We start from the raw sequence: 14,071 nt of genomic DNA, 5'->3' as shown, positions 1-14,071 counted from the left end.
ATGTCCTTCTGGTGTCTCGTTGCAGAGAACAAACGAACCGGGAAGCGAGGTAATCTCCCATACGCGCCAAAGAGCACCAAATCATGGTCAAATCAAGCACCATCTTTCTGGGTCTGCGCATTTTCGCCGTTTTAATATCCATCACGGGTGCCGTTGGCTTGGGATGGGCAACTGGGATCCTATATTCTCCTGATACGGGCCCGCTCTCTGAGGCGATTGGAATATCTTCTGTATGTTTAAAATACACGCAAAATCGGGGCACCTATATCGGGCACCTCCCTTTTCCATCATACACATGCGATATCTAAGGACCAAAAAAAAAAAAAAAAAAAAAAAAAAAAGCCAACTTCCTGACCCATGCTAATCGAAAAATCGAAAAACACAACAACAATAAACCAAACAGCTCTCCATCTCAGCATTATGGACTCTAATTGCACTGAGCCTGACCCTCCTTATCGGAAATGGCCACATCCATCCCGCCGCCATCATCACCCTCGATTTAATCCTGGGTTTGTACGCCGTGGCGGGTGGGATTGTCGTGGCCATCTCGCCGTTCGCCGACGCGAGTTGGATCGATTGCGGAGAGGGCCGGCGGACTTCTATCTGCAAGGACTCAGCGGAAACCAGTGCTGTGGTCTGGCGGTTCGTTGCGGCTGCGTTTTGCTTTATGAATGGGTGAGTTATCATACGGGATCCCAATCGCAATCGCAATCAACGCTTCCTTCCCCCGCTGAGAGGAACGAACATGGAAGAGACATTCTTGTGGAAAGCAGTCCTGTGTTGAGATAGTAGCTAACATAACCGAACCGACCCCCCTTCTCTCGGGGACTCCTTTTGGTTGGGAAATAATAAAGAATCATTCACGTTATATTCCTCATCTCCGCCAGCGAAGCATGCCATCAGCTCCGCAAGGCCAATAAAAAAGAGACGCTCCGACGATATCGAGCTTAAGGAATAAAACAGGTTATAAATTATAACTCCCGCCGCAATCCTCTCAAAACTACCTACCTTAAAACGAACGTGCGCTGGGCTGGTGGTGACGCTTGCAAATTTCTTTTTTCCCCGTGTCAGTAAGAGGGGCACTGAACAGGGGGATGTGGTGAATTGCGAGAGCGTTGAAAATGAAATATCCCAGCGATGAGAGAACAAGAAGAAGAAGGATAGTTGGATTAATATTTGTTCCGGGATTTCCTTGCCTCTGCTGGGCCGTGGAGATATTTGTCGGTCTATGTCTGTTCTCTCGTCCGACTGTCTTTTTATGACTGATAACTACTTGATGTCTAATAATGTCTGTCTGATGTATGACACGTAACCAACGAACCCATCCGGCTGGCAGTTTTAGCATAGCTTAATGTTTAATAATTTAGTATTTAATATGCGAATTACACACTCGTTTAAGCTGAATAACAGGAGAAAATGTACGTGTACAAATAAATAAGTCTCCCCTGTTTCTCAAGGTTTTGTCTTGCCCCGAAGAGAGGGAGAGTAGACAGTCACTTTGACAAATCGTAAGGGCAAGAGATGGATACCTACAGACAGAGCAGGTATGTGAGTCACATTTCTTTTCGCGAGTTAAAAGAAAATAATTAAGCGTAAATTTAAACATTCCCCCCCATGAATTTAAGCATAATTTCACCCTCCGCCCCCTCAGGAATTTTATAAACAGCCATGACACTCTGTTGATTAATTCACATGCATGAATAAACTCCTTCATAATCAATGTAGTTAAAATATTGTTAGTAAGGGAAAGGAAAGGAAAAACAGGCAAGGATCGAAAACGGGAAAGCTATGTATAACTGTATATATATCTGGCTATGCGAAACTGTAATGGACATGACGGCATTGGATTAAGTGTAGCCTGGGGAATGGGGGCGATTCATGAAACGTCAGGATGGGGGGAATGGAATAGGTTTGTATCGTGTCCTAACTGGGATCGAGGATATCTTTGTCAAGGAGACCCAGGTCATTTTTGACCATGATAACACGGAAGGAAGGGCTCTTGATAGAAAAACCGTCCAATATTAAATACAAATTCAGGGTAATGGAACCTCGTGGATTTTTAAATAAGATAGCCTATGGCTCCTTCAAGATCACCACCAGCAGCTTCAAGAGCTTGTAGTGCTTCTTCCCGGGTGAATCCAAGATCCGTTATCTTGGAAATTGACTCTGCGGGCCATGGCGAGGCCGGTGCAGAGGAGGATTGAGCGGGAGGTTGAAGGTGTGGGCTATTGGAGGATGATGGCCCGGAGGGAGAAGGGTGGATGTTAATTCTTGGTGTGGAAGAAGATGGAGAGGGAGAATTTGCTGGCCTGATCTGGGACGGCGAGGCAGAGGACGAAGGTTTGCCAGCCGGTTTGGCGACTGCACCTGATCGGGCACCAACAAGGGCACCATCTCGACCACGCACTAGCGGCTCATCCTCGAGTTCATCGTGCTTGGGGATTTCTGCTTCGCTAAGGAACGGCACGGTTTGCCCTGCGATCCTTAGGACGTTATCTTGTAGATCAATGCAGGCTTGATGTCGCTTAAGCATGTCGAGCCCAATGAGGAGATCTATGTGTTTGCCATCCATCACAGCGAATGAGCAGGAAAGGAATATATCCCCGATCTTGATCTGAGCGGAGTGCACTCGTCCCAAAATATCAGCTGTCCCAACGCCTTTCGCGACACCACCGTACCGACGGTCAATTAAGCGCATGATATTGCATGCAGACGCACACTCTGGCGACATTATTGTGACTTGGGCGCCGGAGTCCACGAAGGCCTTAACACGGTGGCCATTCACTTCGACAGGAACGTACAACATGGTCACTCGACCAAAAGCTGGAAGAAACCGTGAGCATGTAACGACAGCACTGGAAGGGAGAATTAAACCAAATCGAAGATTACAACTCACCTTCTGGCGTATGCTCCATCGCAGCTTGCAGATTCTCCATAACCGCATTTTGACGAATAATTTCTTCAATCTCCTTCTGCGCGTCTACATTAAAGGGATCCGAATTTAACATCGCAATCCGTGCCTCCCTCGCCGCCAACGCCTCTGCTTCTTGCCGTTGCTGCGTAAGTAACACCTCACGGAACCGCTGAGCATTGTCAGCCACCTCCGCTAGGGCTGGATTTTGTCTTCTCACTCCCTCCAGCACTCTAGGGTCCCCAAGCATATGCAGCCGTAGCGTCTCAGGATCCGGCATTTCCGCCTGCCTGCTGGCTAGTGCATTTTGTATAGATGCGTTCCCTCCCGCTTGACGACGTACGTTGTTTTGCTGTTGCTGTTGTTGCTGGGGCCGTGGTGTCTGGGTCTGGATCTGCATGGCAAGCATGTCCCCCTCCCGAATCGCGGCTTGAGCTAAAGTCTGGGAATCGCTTGTTAGGAGTTTGTTATTGAAGAAGAGGCGTAGTGCCGACGAAGGTATGTTTATATCGCTTTGGATGACAGCCTTTAGATCTGCGACGGTCATGTCATCGCCAACATCGAGGGAGATAAATTCGGAGTCGACCTGTATGTCCGATGCGACCACGGAAAGCGAGATTCTCCTGGTAGATGTTAGTCGCAGCAACAACAGCTGAAATTCCAGTTCCGCTCCTAGCATTAACATAAGCAATCTCACATGGTTGAACGAAGGAGGCCTGTCAGGCCAAGGGTTCGATAAAGCTGTTCGACGTAACGAGCAAAGCTGTGATGTTGCGGGATGTTCTGTCGGAGGAGGATCAGATGAATAGTAGGTTGGCCGGCAGCTAGTCAAATCGTCAAGGTGGGAAACAAATTAGATACTTGAATGACAGGATGTGGAAAATGGGCGAAGACGTTTTAAGACGGTCCGAGAAGAAACGGAAGAATTGTAGTGAGTAGTGAGGCGGGCAAGGTTGCGGCCAACACAGTCGACGCAGGTACAACTGAGGGACGTTGGGGTAGCAGGATGAGCAAGACAGACAGCTCTGAATAAAGGCCGGGAGAGAGACAACGGAATGCCTAACGCGGAGAGCAATCGGAGAGGACCTGAGGCCAAAGAAGATGTAAGAAGAGGACCGAGAGGAATGTGTCCATGTCTAAGACAATGATCTCAGAGGGGAATTGAAAGAGAAGTATGATTTAAATCAATGAAATATGAAGTTCTAAGGAGCATCAGACGGATGACTAAGGGGCAGACCCCCGCTGCTTCTCCGTCTCGTCTCAGCTTTCTAGACAGATTCTACGCAAATCACCCACATTACTCCGTATATAAATATATCTACTTGGCACTGTCACTGTCTGTCAGTTCGCTTGATTAACGAACCACGAAGTACGGAGTACTGGTACTTCCATGGAAAGCCGCTCCAAGACTCCAATGGAGCAGGCAATGGAGTGGTTTGTTCCTGAGCCTTCGCTGGCCTTCCAAGCTGCGTAGCAAGTGTCTGCCTAACTTAATAGCCTGGTGTCCATTGCATATTCGCCGGTTCGAGGCAAGCCCGTTTGCTAAATAGGATAGGAGTTACCCTAGCACAAAAATGAGAGCTGCAGAATGACACAGCGCCGCTGATTCAACGCCAAACTTATCCTGCAAGCTCCATACCATACCCTCGTTTGGTGGTTCTTTGCACCATCCGCCAACCCCGCTGATGAACAACGCGCGATGCATACGCCACTTACCGATGGACACACGCCAAGCCAGCTTTGGAAAGCGGACGATGTCGCCTACGCGCTGAAATTCATGGTGCTCTTCTGGATTGCTGGCGCTTCTTATGCAGGTGAAATGCCCTAAATATCTAACCTTGGTCCGGCGGTCGCATGAGCTATTCCAGGCGATTGATATCCTCTACAGGGGTGCTTCGGCAAGTTGAACGATTGACGCGAGCAATTGTCCTGCCAAACACTAACTACTTCCGTCCCCCATATTTGAGTTGGTCCTATTTGTGACCTGTCGAGTTCGTTTACATCTGTTTTGTAACCCTTTTCTTTAGGAGGCCTGTTATACAATCTGATTCAAGACACCACCTTAACCCGCCACGCGCTCTGGAGATCACAGTCGAAAAAGATGACGGACGTTAAACGCATCGTTAAATTAGATTCTGGCAGCTAGCGCGTCTGACCTTTCAGGGAATATGGTTTTATATCCTCATGGCCAGTCGGGAATGAATCTACATGAATTTTGGGATGATATCCTATCCATTCATTGTGGTTGGTTGGAGCTTCAATAATACATGACTCGCGCAGGTCGAGCTCTCCAGACCAGCCTACGGTATGTTTGCCGTCTTCTCTCATTCCTCACGCACCAATGAAATTGCGATCCATTTACTTCTTCGTCCGATTGCAGTCCCCGAGACAGGAGAAGATGACTTTTTGAGTGGCGATCATGCAACGTCGATGCTCGGATAGGAGGATTAAGCGTATTCGAAAATTCTGTCAGTTTCTGGCATAGGAAAATAGCGCATGCCAACAGCTGAAACAGGCCACCAGCGATTGGCAGGGTGCATTTCCGTTGGTTGTTTCCAAGCATGCATTTTGGTGCCGGAGAGTAGAGTACATCAAGGTTTTCGTGAGCAGGCTAATCAGATGTTTCCTTCCATAGGGAAATTTTCGAAGAATTCAATAGACTCCATGTATTCCTGGGAGAAAAAAGGTAATCATGGCTGCTCTACGCTCTGTCCGAACAACCTGTTTGTGAGAACCTGCCTGGCGCACCCAGCAAAGCTATGATATTTATGCGCTACACTGGCGGACTGAGTGGGAACAGGAAACGAGATGGGTAATATATACCAGTGACAACCTGCCGCGCGGGGACAAAGCCCATGGTCTGAAATTTTATCGGTGTGCGATATCGACCTATTCATCACGTTATATAGTTACACTACATAGGAATGCGAAGGAGCTTGGATCCATAACCCTATGCTTAAGGATTTATTCAATAGTAGGCATAGTAACCTAAGTACGGAGTTCTTCTATACGTTTTTGTCTTCTGAAACATCCATATTCTTTATCACATGGAGGGGCAGTTCAGTGGCACAGGAATACTCAGCTTTGACCTCGAAATTCACCAAACAGTTGCTGCGGGGTGGGGTATCTCCAAAGTACCCCACGGGCCGCGAACACCGACTCCCTCATGAATCGCCATCTGCAAATTTCCTCCTCCATCGCGGAAGCACCATTTCTGCTTTCTTCAACCTCATGAGAAAATCCTCGAACATTCCCACCTAGTACGCCCATCATTAGAACACTCCTGTCACCACCCCTATTGAAGTTACCCGGATAACCCAACTGCTAGCTGGGGACAAGCTTGCAGTCCGACCCGTCGCCCCTCTCTTCCGCTGCCTCCCTCCTCCTCTCTTTCTTTCACCCACCGCAGCCAAAACCACAACAGCCACGATCTTTTCTCCCCGCATACTCTAACATTCGCTCTTTTGCGGGAGATTAAAACAAGGCCGTCATTTATCGCTCAAAAAGTAAGGAGGAGACAAACTACCACATCCCTACAACTTGGCCCACTGGATTTCTGCACGGCATCACCGTCAGCTTGCTGCCATATCAAGGTAGAGTTTTCGCATGCGAGTACCTGGTCTTCTCTCACTCTCTCTCGGAATATTGCAATTACACCTTGCTTCATTTTGCTGCTCTGACTAGGCCGACCTTTTCTGAGAAGTAAAAAAATACTACCTTCCATTCTATAAATTCTTGAGCTAAATATCATTCTGAACAATTGCTGATCAATCGCCCTCTCTCCTTCTCCCCAGATACCGCTTGTTGTGATATTTGGTCGATTCGCAGGGATTTTATTACAAGAGTACGAAGACAGACTTAGATATATGGGATAAGGGACAATAGTCTATCAAAGCCCGAAATCTCGCAAATCGTTCGTCATCCTCCAACGGCTCACATTTCCCCGCCTGAGCTTACCTCCAGTCGAAATATTCGAACATGACGGAAAACGGGACAGCAGTCAAAGACCAACCGGTGGGGCCGGCGGTTGATAGCAACATCTCCCCTGGACTCTCCGCTCCGTCGCGCGACACATTTTCTTCCATGGAGACACTGCCCACCCAACGTAACTTCCAGCGTGCCCCCTTAACCGAACAGTCCAGAATTGCTCAGCGCTCAGCAATAGCGCAGGCAGATCTACTCATGGCTCATGAATTGGAAGCGGTGGGCAACGAAGTCCATGCTGATGATGACGATGACGACGATGAAGAGGACGAATTCGTTGAAGTAGAACATGATGATGTGGCAGATTATTCTTGGTATTTTCGGCGGCCACCACCCACAAAACGAACAGAGCTGGATCAGCTTCATCCATTTGTCCAGTTGTTGTCCTTGTCAAATGTGGAGGATTGCTTAGCTGTTGAGGCGGCGTTTCCGGAGAATGAGAGATGTTCACCTGAGAAGGTAAGCCAGTTTATTTCTGCGCAGTTTATTTTGATTACGGGGAATTACCTCCATTGTGGTTCCCTCCGAGTGAGCTAATTTCAAACCCACCCCACACAACACTCTACAGGTCGAATACCGTTTAACAAAATGCCCCGAACTTTCACTGGGAGTATTCTACCTCCCGCCAAAGGATCCAAGCAAACCAAAACCCAGAGCACAGTTAATCGCTCACATCCTAGCCACCAGAACCCCAGCGCTGTGCGTAACCGACGCCGCCATGGGCATCCCTCCTAACTGGCGAGACAAGTCATCATCTACACTAGAGAGCTGTAACGGCTCCGAGCCACTGGGCCACCAGGACCAAGGCTCGACGATCGCAGTGCACTCCCTCGCCGTCCTCCCAGAGCACCAGGGGAAGCGGCTCGGCTCCACGCTGTTGAAAGCATATATCCAGCGCATAAAGGATGCCGCAATTGCGAATCGGATTGCGCTCCTGGCTCACGACCATTTGATACCGTTTTATACAAGTCTAGGATTTGAGAATCGGGGTTTGAGTGATTGTACGTTTGGTGGTGGAGGGTGGTATAGCATGGTATGTAGTGCCGTATCTCTATCTACCACGTCAGTTCCTACTTCTTATAAATAAATATAAATGCTGAATATGGGTGCTTGGAATTTAATAGGTCTTGGATTTCGCAAACGTTGAGGTTTGATGTGAAAAGGAAGGGGGATGGAGCCGACGACAACGCTTCAGTTTCGGGACTGCGGGCAGGAAACACAATAGCGGTAGTGCTTTTTTTTTTTTTTTTTTTTTTTTTTTTCTTCCTTTGCTTTTTCTCATTGTTTCTTCCACGAGCATATATGTAGGCTTTAGGTTGGATTAGACTGGGAGAATCAGAGTGCACATGAAGGGATTACGCGGTTGAGACGGATACCATAAGAAGCATCGACGTGAAGGTCTAGGTATATCCCTTTTTTTTTTTTTCCATTACCCATGATGAGACATATCTATCTATTCTGGTCTGGTTGGGTGGTTATTGTGATTTATTTTTGTTTGGAAGGGAGCTATAGGAAACAGCGAAAAAATAATGGGCCATGGGTGGGTGGGGCGAAGAGGGATGGCGAGGCTGTCTGTTTTTTGCATTATTTTTTTCCTCTTTCATTATGTCTGGGGTTCATGAGGCAAAACAAGAGATTTTTCATTTTTCATTTTCGCTTGTTTTGTTGGCTTTACGTGCCTTCATGAGTCTATAGGAATGAGGGGAATAGGATGCTGCGGGCGGATTTGAGTGGATATGCAGTGTTCCTTTGCAAGGCGCATCGCATTCCCCATGTTTCATTTTTGTATTTTATTCTTTTTATGTATATGTATGTATACGTAACTTGTACAGTACTTTTATCAGTTACTGGACTTGTCTGTCTGTATATAAAAAAGAAGGAATTGAGCATATCCTTCCTTGTTTTTCTGCCCCCTTGGAATTTGTAACTTAGAGTAGTGTAGTGTAACTTACGCCGTACGCAGTACGTACGCTGTCCGCTGTCAGCTCTCCCGCCCGCCCGATAAGCTCGATAGGCTAAACCTTCCCAACCTGGGCCCACCGCCTCGGGAAAAACTTCTGTTCCGGGCAGCCCTGTAATCCACAAACAGCTTTTTTTATTTTTTTGATTTTAGATTTTCAATCCTACCTGGCAGAGCGAGGGACGGCATCCATCCATCCATCTCAACAAATCAACCCCTAACCCCTTCGTCTTTTCTTTTGAGCAGGCATCATGAAGACGACTTGGAAGGAGGTATGTACAACTATCTATTTTTCTTCCCTCTCCCCATTCGGCTTGTCGTTTCTCCCCCGGAACTTGAACTCTTCTTGACCTGCCCGCCGCAACTCTGTTAAAATTGATGAAGTTTCGGTCACTGACAAGCGCACGTTGTTTTTTTTACCGTTTTCGCTATTAATAGATTCAACCTGTGCCCTCGAGCCAGGAGTTCCTGGATATCGTTCTTTCTCGGACGCAGAGACGGCTGCCGACGCAGATTCGTGCTGGTTTCAAGATTAGCCGGATTCGAGGTGGGTTTTCTTCGTCTGGTTTTCTCTCTGGTTTTCCGCTTTTGGTGGGACCTTCGAGTGTATGAGAGTGGGAGCGAAAGAGAAAAATGAAAGGAGAATAAATGAGGACGATTTGGATTAGGAAGAAGCTAGCAGTGGAAATTTTAAGGCTTGATGGTTGCTGACCTATGCCTACAAACCTATAGCGTTCTATACTAGAAAAGTGAAGTTTACACAAGAGACTTTTTGTGAGAAATTTCAAAATATATTGGAAGGCTTCCCAAGGTTGCAGGACATTCACCCATTTCGTGAGTTTGTTCTATGTTTTCTGCTGTTTTGTGGAAATGAGTCACTCTCGCTGACTGGATTACTTATTTCAGACAAGGATTTGATGAACACGCTCTACGATGCCGACCATTTCCGTATTGCACTTGGCCAGCTAGCTACCGCCAAACATCTGATAGAAACCGTTTGTCGTGACTATGTCCGCCTCATCAAATATGCTCAGTCGCTATTCCAATGTAAACAGCTCAAGCGGGCTGCTCTAGGTCGCATGGCGACGATATGCAGACGGCTGAAGGAACCGCTTGTCTATCTTGAACAGGTGCGACAGCATCTCGGCCGTCTGCCCTCGATCGACCCCAACACTAGAACGCTCCTTATTTGCGGATACCCCAACGTTGGCAAGTCCAGCTTTCTGAGGAATATTACCAAGGCAGATGTCGACGTGCAGCCATATGCGTTCACTACTAAGAGTCTATTCGTCGGCCATTTCGATTACAAATACCTTCGCTTCCAGGCGATTGATACCCCTGGTATCCTAGACCATCCGCTTGAAGAAATGAACACCATTGAAATGCAGTCGATTACTGCTATCGCGCATTTGAGATCTGCCATTCTCTACTTCATGGACTTGTCAGAGCAGTGTGGGTACTCGGTCACAGATCAGATTAAGCTATTCAACAGCATCAAGCCTCTGTTTGCGAATAAGATTGTTTTCATAGTAGTTAATAAGATCGACATAATGCGGCCGGAAGATCTAGATGCCTCGACCCAGGCGGAGCTTCAATCCATCTTGAAACCTGGTGATGTCGAGATGCTACAGGTTTCCTGTACCACTACAGAAGGAGTTACTACTGTGAAGAACGCGGCTTGTGATCGACTTCTGGCGGAGCGAGTGGCACAGAAACTGAAAGCGGGGAGTAATAACTCTGGTACACCGTCAGGAAGACTGGGTGACCTTCTGGCCAGAATCCACGTCGCCCAACCCATGGGTGGAGTGGTTCGCGAAACGTTCATCCCTGAAGCAGTCCATTCGTTGAAGAAGTATGATAAGAACGACCCGGAGAGACGCCGGCTTGCCAGGGATATGGAAGAAGAGAATGGCGGCGCGGGTGTATTTAATGTGGATCTGAAGGAGAACTACACGCTTGCCAATGACGAGTGGAAACACGATAAAATTCCCGAAGTATGGAACGGCAAGAACATCTACGACTTCGTGGATCCTGACATCGAGTCGAAACTCGCCGCGCTAGAGGAGGAGGAAGAGAAGCTGGAGGCAGAGGGATACTACGACTCCGACGAGAGCGTTGAAGATGCAGAGGAGGCCGATATCCGCATGAAGGCAGAGCTCATCCGCGAGAAACGACAGCTAATCCGCAACGAGTCCAAGATGCGCAAATCGCTCAAGAACCGCGCGTTAATCCCGCGCAGCGCCAAGGCGCGCAAACTGTCTGAGATGCAATCACATCTAGAATCGATCGGGTACGATGCAACATCTGCAACCAGAAGTGCCCAGGGACAGACCCCATCTCAGGCACAGTCGCGTGGCCGGAGTGCTACACGAAACGAGAATACAGATACTGCAGATGCCATGGATATTGATGGTGATGGCAACAATGCACGCCAGGAGCTGCTCCAGCGCGCCAAGAGCCGGGCTCGCAGCCAGGTACCAGCCAACCGACGCGTTGACGGCATAACGGACATGAAGACTCGAAGCAAGGCGGATAAGATGGCCAAGCTAGCGCAGATAAAGATGAATCGGATGGCGAGACAGGGTGAGGCAGATCGACATACAACGGCTTCTTTGCCGAAACATTTGGTGAGTATTTTTACCCTTTCCCCTGGCTTCTTAATATATGGGAAACATATATGCTAACTGTTTATTTTTTTTTTCCCCTTTTGTAGTTCTCTGGGAAACGTGGCATGGGCAAGACTCAACGACGCTGAGTTTCTGGACTCTGGCGTTCAACGATGGCATGAAGGCCCGGTCTGGGAAATGGAGTTTACGGCTAATTTTTTTTATTTTTTATTTTATTTTTTTATTTTTTTAATTTTCTATGTAGCCTTTCTGTTATTCAACTGTTGCCAGTTTATATCCAGGATTAGAGACCTTGCATATAATGTCCACAGCTATTATAGAGTGATTGGGGTTGAGGTACGGAGTCCAGAGTATTCCCCTCGCAGCTGAAGGGAAGTCGTTGATATCATGTGACCTGCAGCCGCGACGCCAAGCCATCTCCGCTTCCACAGCCGCAGCCTGCCGTCATCAAAATCCTTTCTCCTCTCTAGCTCTCTCACAACACACTCTTACACAGTATAACCTCCTCACTGCTCATCCTCCTAATATCTCCATCCCTTATTATTAGCCACTATCGTAGACATCATACCCAACCCTCGTTCACTGATATTTGATATTCGAGATACCCCAGCATCTGCTGCTCCACTGCCCTCAGACCTTCCCCGTCATCCTTCGCCCACACCCTCTCCTTCTCCCTCTCTCCACACCTCCGATTCTATTCTTCTCCATTATCCATCCTACAGCTACCGTCATGCGTTTAACAACCACCCCATTATTCGTCCTCCTCTGGTCTTCTCTGGCCGTAGGGGCCCCGCCGTCCCTGCCATGGGTCGCAAACAATCAGGTCCCAATCAGCTTAGCAGGCAACGAATTGCGCGTCCCAGGAGATAACCCGTTGAACTTCTGCTTCCCGCCTGAAAACGATATCTTGACTATCAACTGGGTTGATTTGTCCCCAAATCCTCCTGTGCCGTATGTTATTCACCCGGTATCCTGAATCTGCAGAATATAAGATCTGTATGCCCCGCCTCTTGTTTACGAGATAATTGCTAACACTTTCCATTATTTTACTCCAGTGGCCAAACGCTCACCATTACCGCTTCTGGTACCTTCCACAAGCAGGTTGATGAGGGCTCGAAGGTTCAAATACAGGTGAAATACGGTCTAATTCGGCTGGTCAACCAAGAGGCCGATCTGTGCGATGAGATCAAAAATGTGGATTTGGAATGCCCGCTCGAGAAGGGAAATACGTCTTTTACGAAGAATGTCGACTTGCCTAAGGAGATCCCACCTGTAAGTAAAATCTTAGCCCTTCACAATGCAACTGTGAGATATCGTGATGCCAACGGCTTTTGAAAATACACAGGGAAGGTACACTGTCCTCGCCGATGTGTACACCAATAAGAAGGAGCGGATAACATGCCTCCAGGCCGAAGTAACTTTCAGCTTATAAACAAACGGCGCGCCATTACCCTAGTCGGCACGCTTGTTTAGTCGTATCTGCTTCTTGCACACGGAGCTTCCCTCAGCATCCCTCACAGCTACCCAAACCAATGCTCGAAATGCCTTCGTCCCTCCAAGGCGCAACTCCTCCTAGGTCCTTCTTACCTACAACACCCGCAAGTGCTATCAAGTTCCCGAGCCCACGATTCGACTACTCTCATTACTCCTTCGCCTACTTCCAGATGCTCTACTTTGCCATGGCGGTTCTTTTCTTTTTGCCCTCACTAACCATGTACTGTCTCACGCTCCCACAATGACTCTTTCATGTCACTCTTTATACAGAATCTTTTAAATGCTCCCTATACTGGTTCTCCGGCCCTTCCCTCCTTTCTCTCTGTAGAGAATTATTGGGAATGCGCCGATCCGTCCTCACGACTCGATGATGAAAGTATCCTCGACACCCAACTGTCTCTTGTATAACCTTTCGACGAGTAGAATAATTCCTGACCTCGTCTTAGCTCTCCAATTAATCCCTGGTGTTGACTCGTTTCCTCGTTCGGGTTATTAGCGTCTTCAATTGCTTCTGGGGCCTGCTCCTTCCTTTCCGTTGCATCTTTATTTTCCCATCCTCGCGGTTATAATGGTTCGTTTTCTCCGCATCCCTTGCATTTTGATTACTACTTGTCATCATCGTTTTCCCGTGCAGTCAGCTATTTTTCATATCCCTATTGTTGCACTGGGCGTTCTGTAGCTTTCACTTAGTTAGATGTCTATATTACCAATTTCGAACTCACAGTTGCTACAAGTGTTCTCAAACCACACCTACCTCTCTAGTCTCAAGAGTATTTCGTTCAACCCACTTACATACTAATATAATACTCTCTATATATCAACCTAGCTAAATATCTTTTCCCGCATCAATATTTGTTTTTCCAGAGATTGGCAGAAGGATCACGAATTGGCACCTCCCGCGTCCCGAGTCCTGAAGAAAGAGAGTGACATTAGGTGGTTATAATTTCGCGTTTAGATATGACAATAAGCGTTCGTAATGTAAAATAGATCTATATCTCCGCCCCGCCGCAGCCCGGAACGAATCCTTACAAGTCTACTAAAGCAATATACGGGGTATAGTATAGCAGTTAGTAAAAGAAGGCAAGATGATGGATG

At 47.6% G+C, this 14,071-nt stretch overlaps 5 protein-coding genes across 6 annotated transcripts; 4 read left to right on the top strand and 1 right to left on the bottom strand.

Annotated features, from left to right (window-relative positions):
- Positions 1-83: 83 nt before the first annotated feature.
- BDBG_00611 (uncharacterized protein) lies at positions 84-877 on the top strand (the record flags this gene model as incomplete). The annotated part of the gene is made up of 2 exons (XM_002629319.2): positions 84-230; positions 404-877. 2 exons carry the CDS (start codon positions 84-86, stop codon positions 677-679), a joined length of 423 nt encoding a protein of 140 aa, XP_002629365.1. The 3' UTR covers positions 680-877.
- Positions 878-2,059: 1,182 nt separating this feature from the next.
- BDBG_00610 (DNA damage-inducible protein 1) lies at positions 2,060-5,680 on the bottom strand (the record flags this gene model as incomplete). The annotated part of the gene is made up of 6 exons (XM_002629318.2): positions 5,068-5,680; positions 4,556-4,735; positions 4,275-4,453; positions 3,609-3,694; positions 2,897-3,534; positions 2,060-2,823 (listed from the first exon to the last, which is right to left on the bottom strand). Exons 1-6 carry the CDS (start codon positions 5,237-5,239, stop codon positions 2,060-2,062), a joined length of 2,019 nt encoding a protein of 672 aa, XP_002629364.1. The 5' UTR covers positions 5,240-5,680.
- On the top strand, positions 5,680-8,321 carry BDBG_00609. 2 transcript variants are annotated; one of them, XM_031719960.1, is made up of 4 exons: positions 5,680-6,504; positions 6,706-7,354; positions 7,464-7,928; positions 8,020-8,321. In XM_031719960.1, the coding sequence occupies exons 2-4, from the start codon at positions 6,890-6,892 to the stop codon at positions 8,047-8,049; spliced, it is 960 nt and encodes a 319-aa protein (XP_031575909.1). In that variant the 5' UTR covers positions 5,680-6,504; positions 6,706-6,889; the 3' UTR covers positions 8,050-8,321. The 2 variants fall into 2 exon arrangements, with proteins under 2 accessions (XP_031575909.1, XP_002629363.1); XM_002629317.2 differs by having other exon boundaries at positions 5,709-6,613; positions 8,020-8,315.
- Positions 8,322-9,106: 785 nt separating this feature from the next.
- BDBG_00608 (nucleolar GTP-binding protein) lies at positions 9,107-11,610 on the top strand (the record flags this gene model as incomplete). The annotated part of the gene is made up of 5 exons (XM_002629316.1): positions 9,107-9,127; positions 9,294-9,402; positions 9,588-9,689; positions 9,762-11,482; positions 11,569-11,610. 5 exons carry the CDS (start codon positions 9,107-9,109, stop codon positions 11,608-11,610), a joined length of 1,995 nt encoding a protein of 664 aa, XP_002629362.1.
- Positions 11,611-12,212: 602 nt separating this feature from the next.
- On the top strand, positions 12,213-12,914 carry BDBG_00607 (phosphatidylglycerol/phosphatidylinositol transfer protein; the record flags this gene model as incomplete). The annotated part of the gene is made up of 3 exons (XM_002629315.1): positions 12,213-12,433; positions 12,538-12,754; positions 12,828-12,914. 3 exons carry the CDS (start codon positions 12,213-12,215, stop codon positions 12,912-12,914), a joined length of 525 nt encoding a protein of 174 aa, XP_002629361.1.
- Positions 12,915-14,071: the final 1,157 nt, after the last annotated feature.

This window comes from Blastomyces gilchristii (genome assembly GCF_000003855.2).
Source record: "Blastomyces gilchristii SLH14081 genomic scaffold supercont1.1, whole genome shotgun sequence".
Lineage (NCBI taxonomy): Eukaryota > Fungi > Ascomycota > Eurotiomycetes > Onygenales > Ajellomycetaceae > Blastomyces > Blastomyces gilchristii.
The sequence above is the reverse complement of the archived record's forward strand: the minus strand, read 5'-3'. Positions and strand labels throughout refer to the sequence as shown.

Excerpts from the sequence above, each read along its gene's own strand:
- BDBG_00609 (XM_031719960.1), top strand. The coding sequence starts at position 6,890 with ATGACGGAAAACGGGACAGCAGTCAAAGACCAACCGGTGGGGCCGGCG. Across the intron at positions 7,355-7,463 it reads AGAGATGTTCACCTGAGAAG|GTCGAATACCGTTTAACAAA; the intron begins GTAAGCCAGTTT and ends AACACTCTACAG. Across the intron at positions 7,929-8,019 it reads GTGGAGGGTGGTATAGCATG|GTCTTGGATTTCGCAAACGT; the intron begins GTATGTAGTGCC and ends GGAATTTAATAG.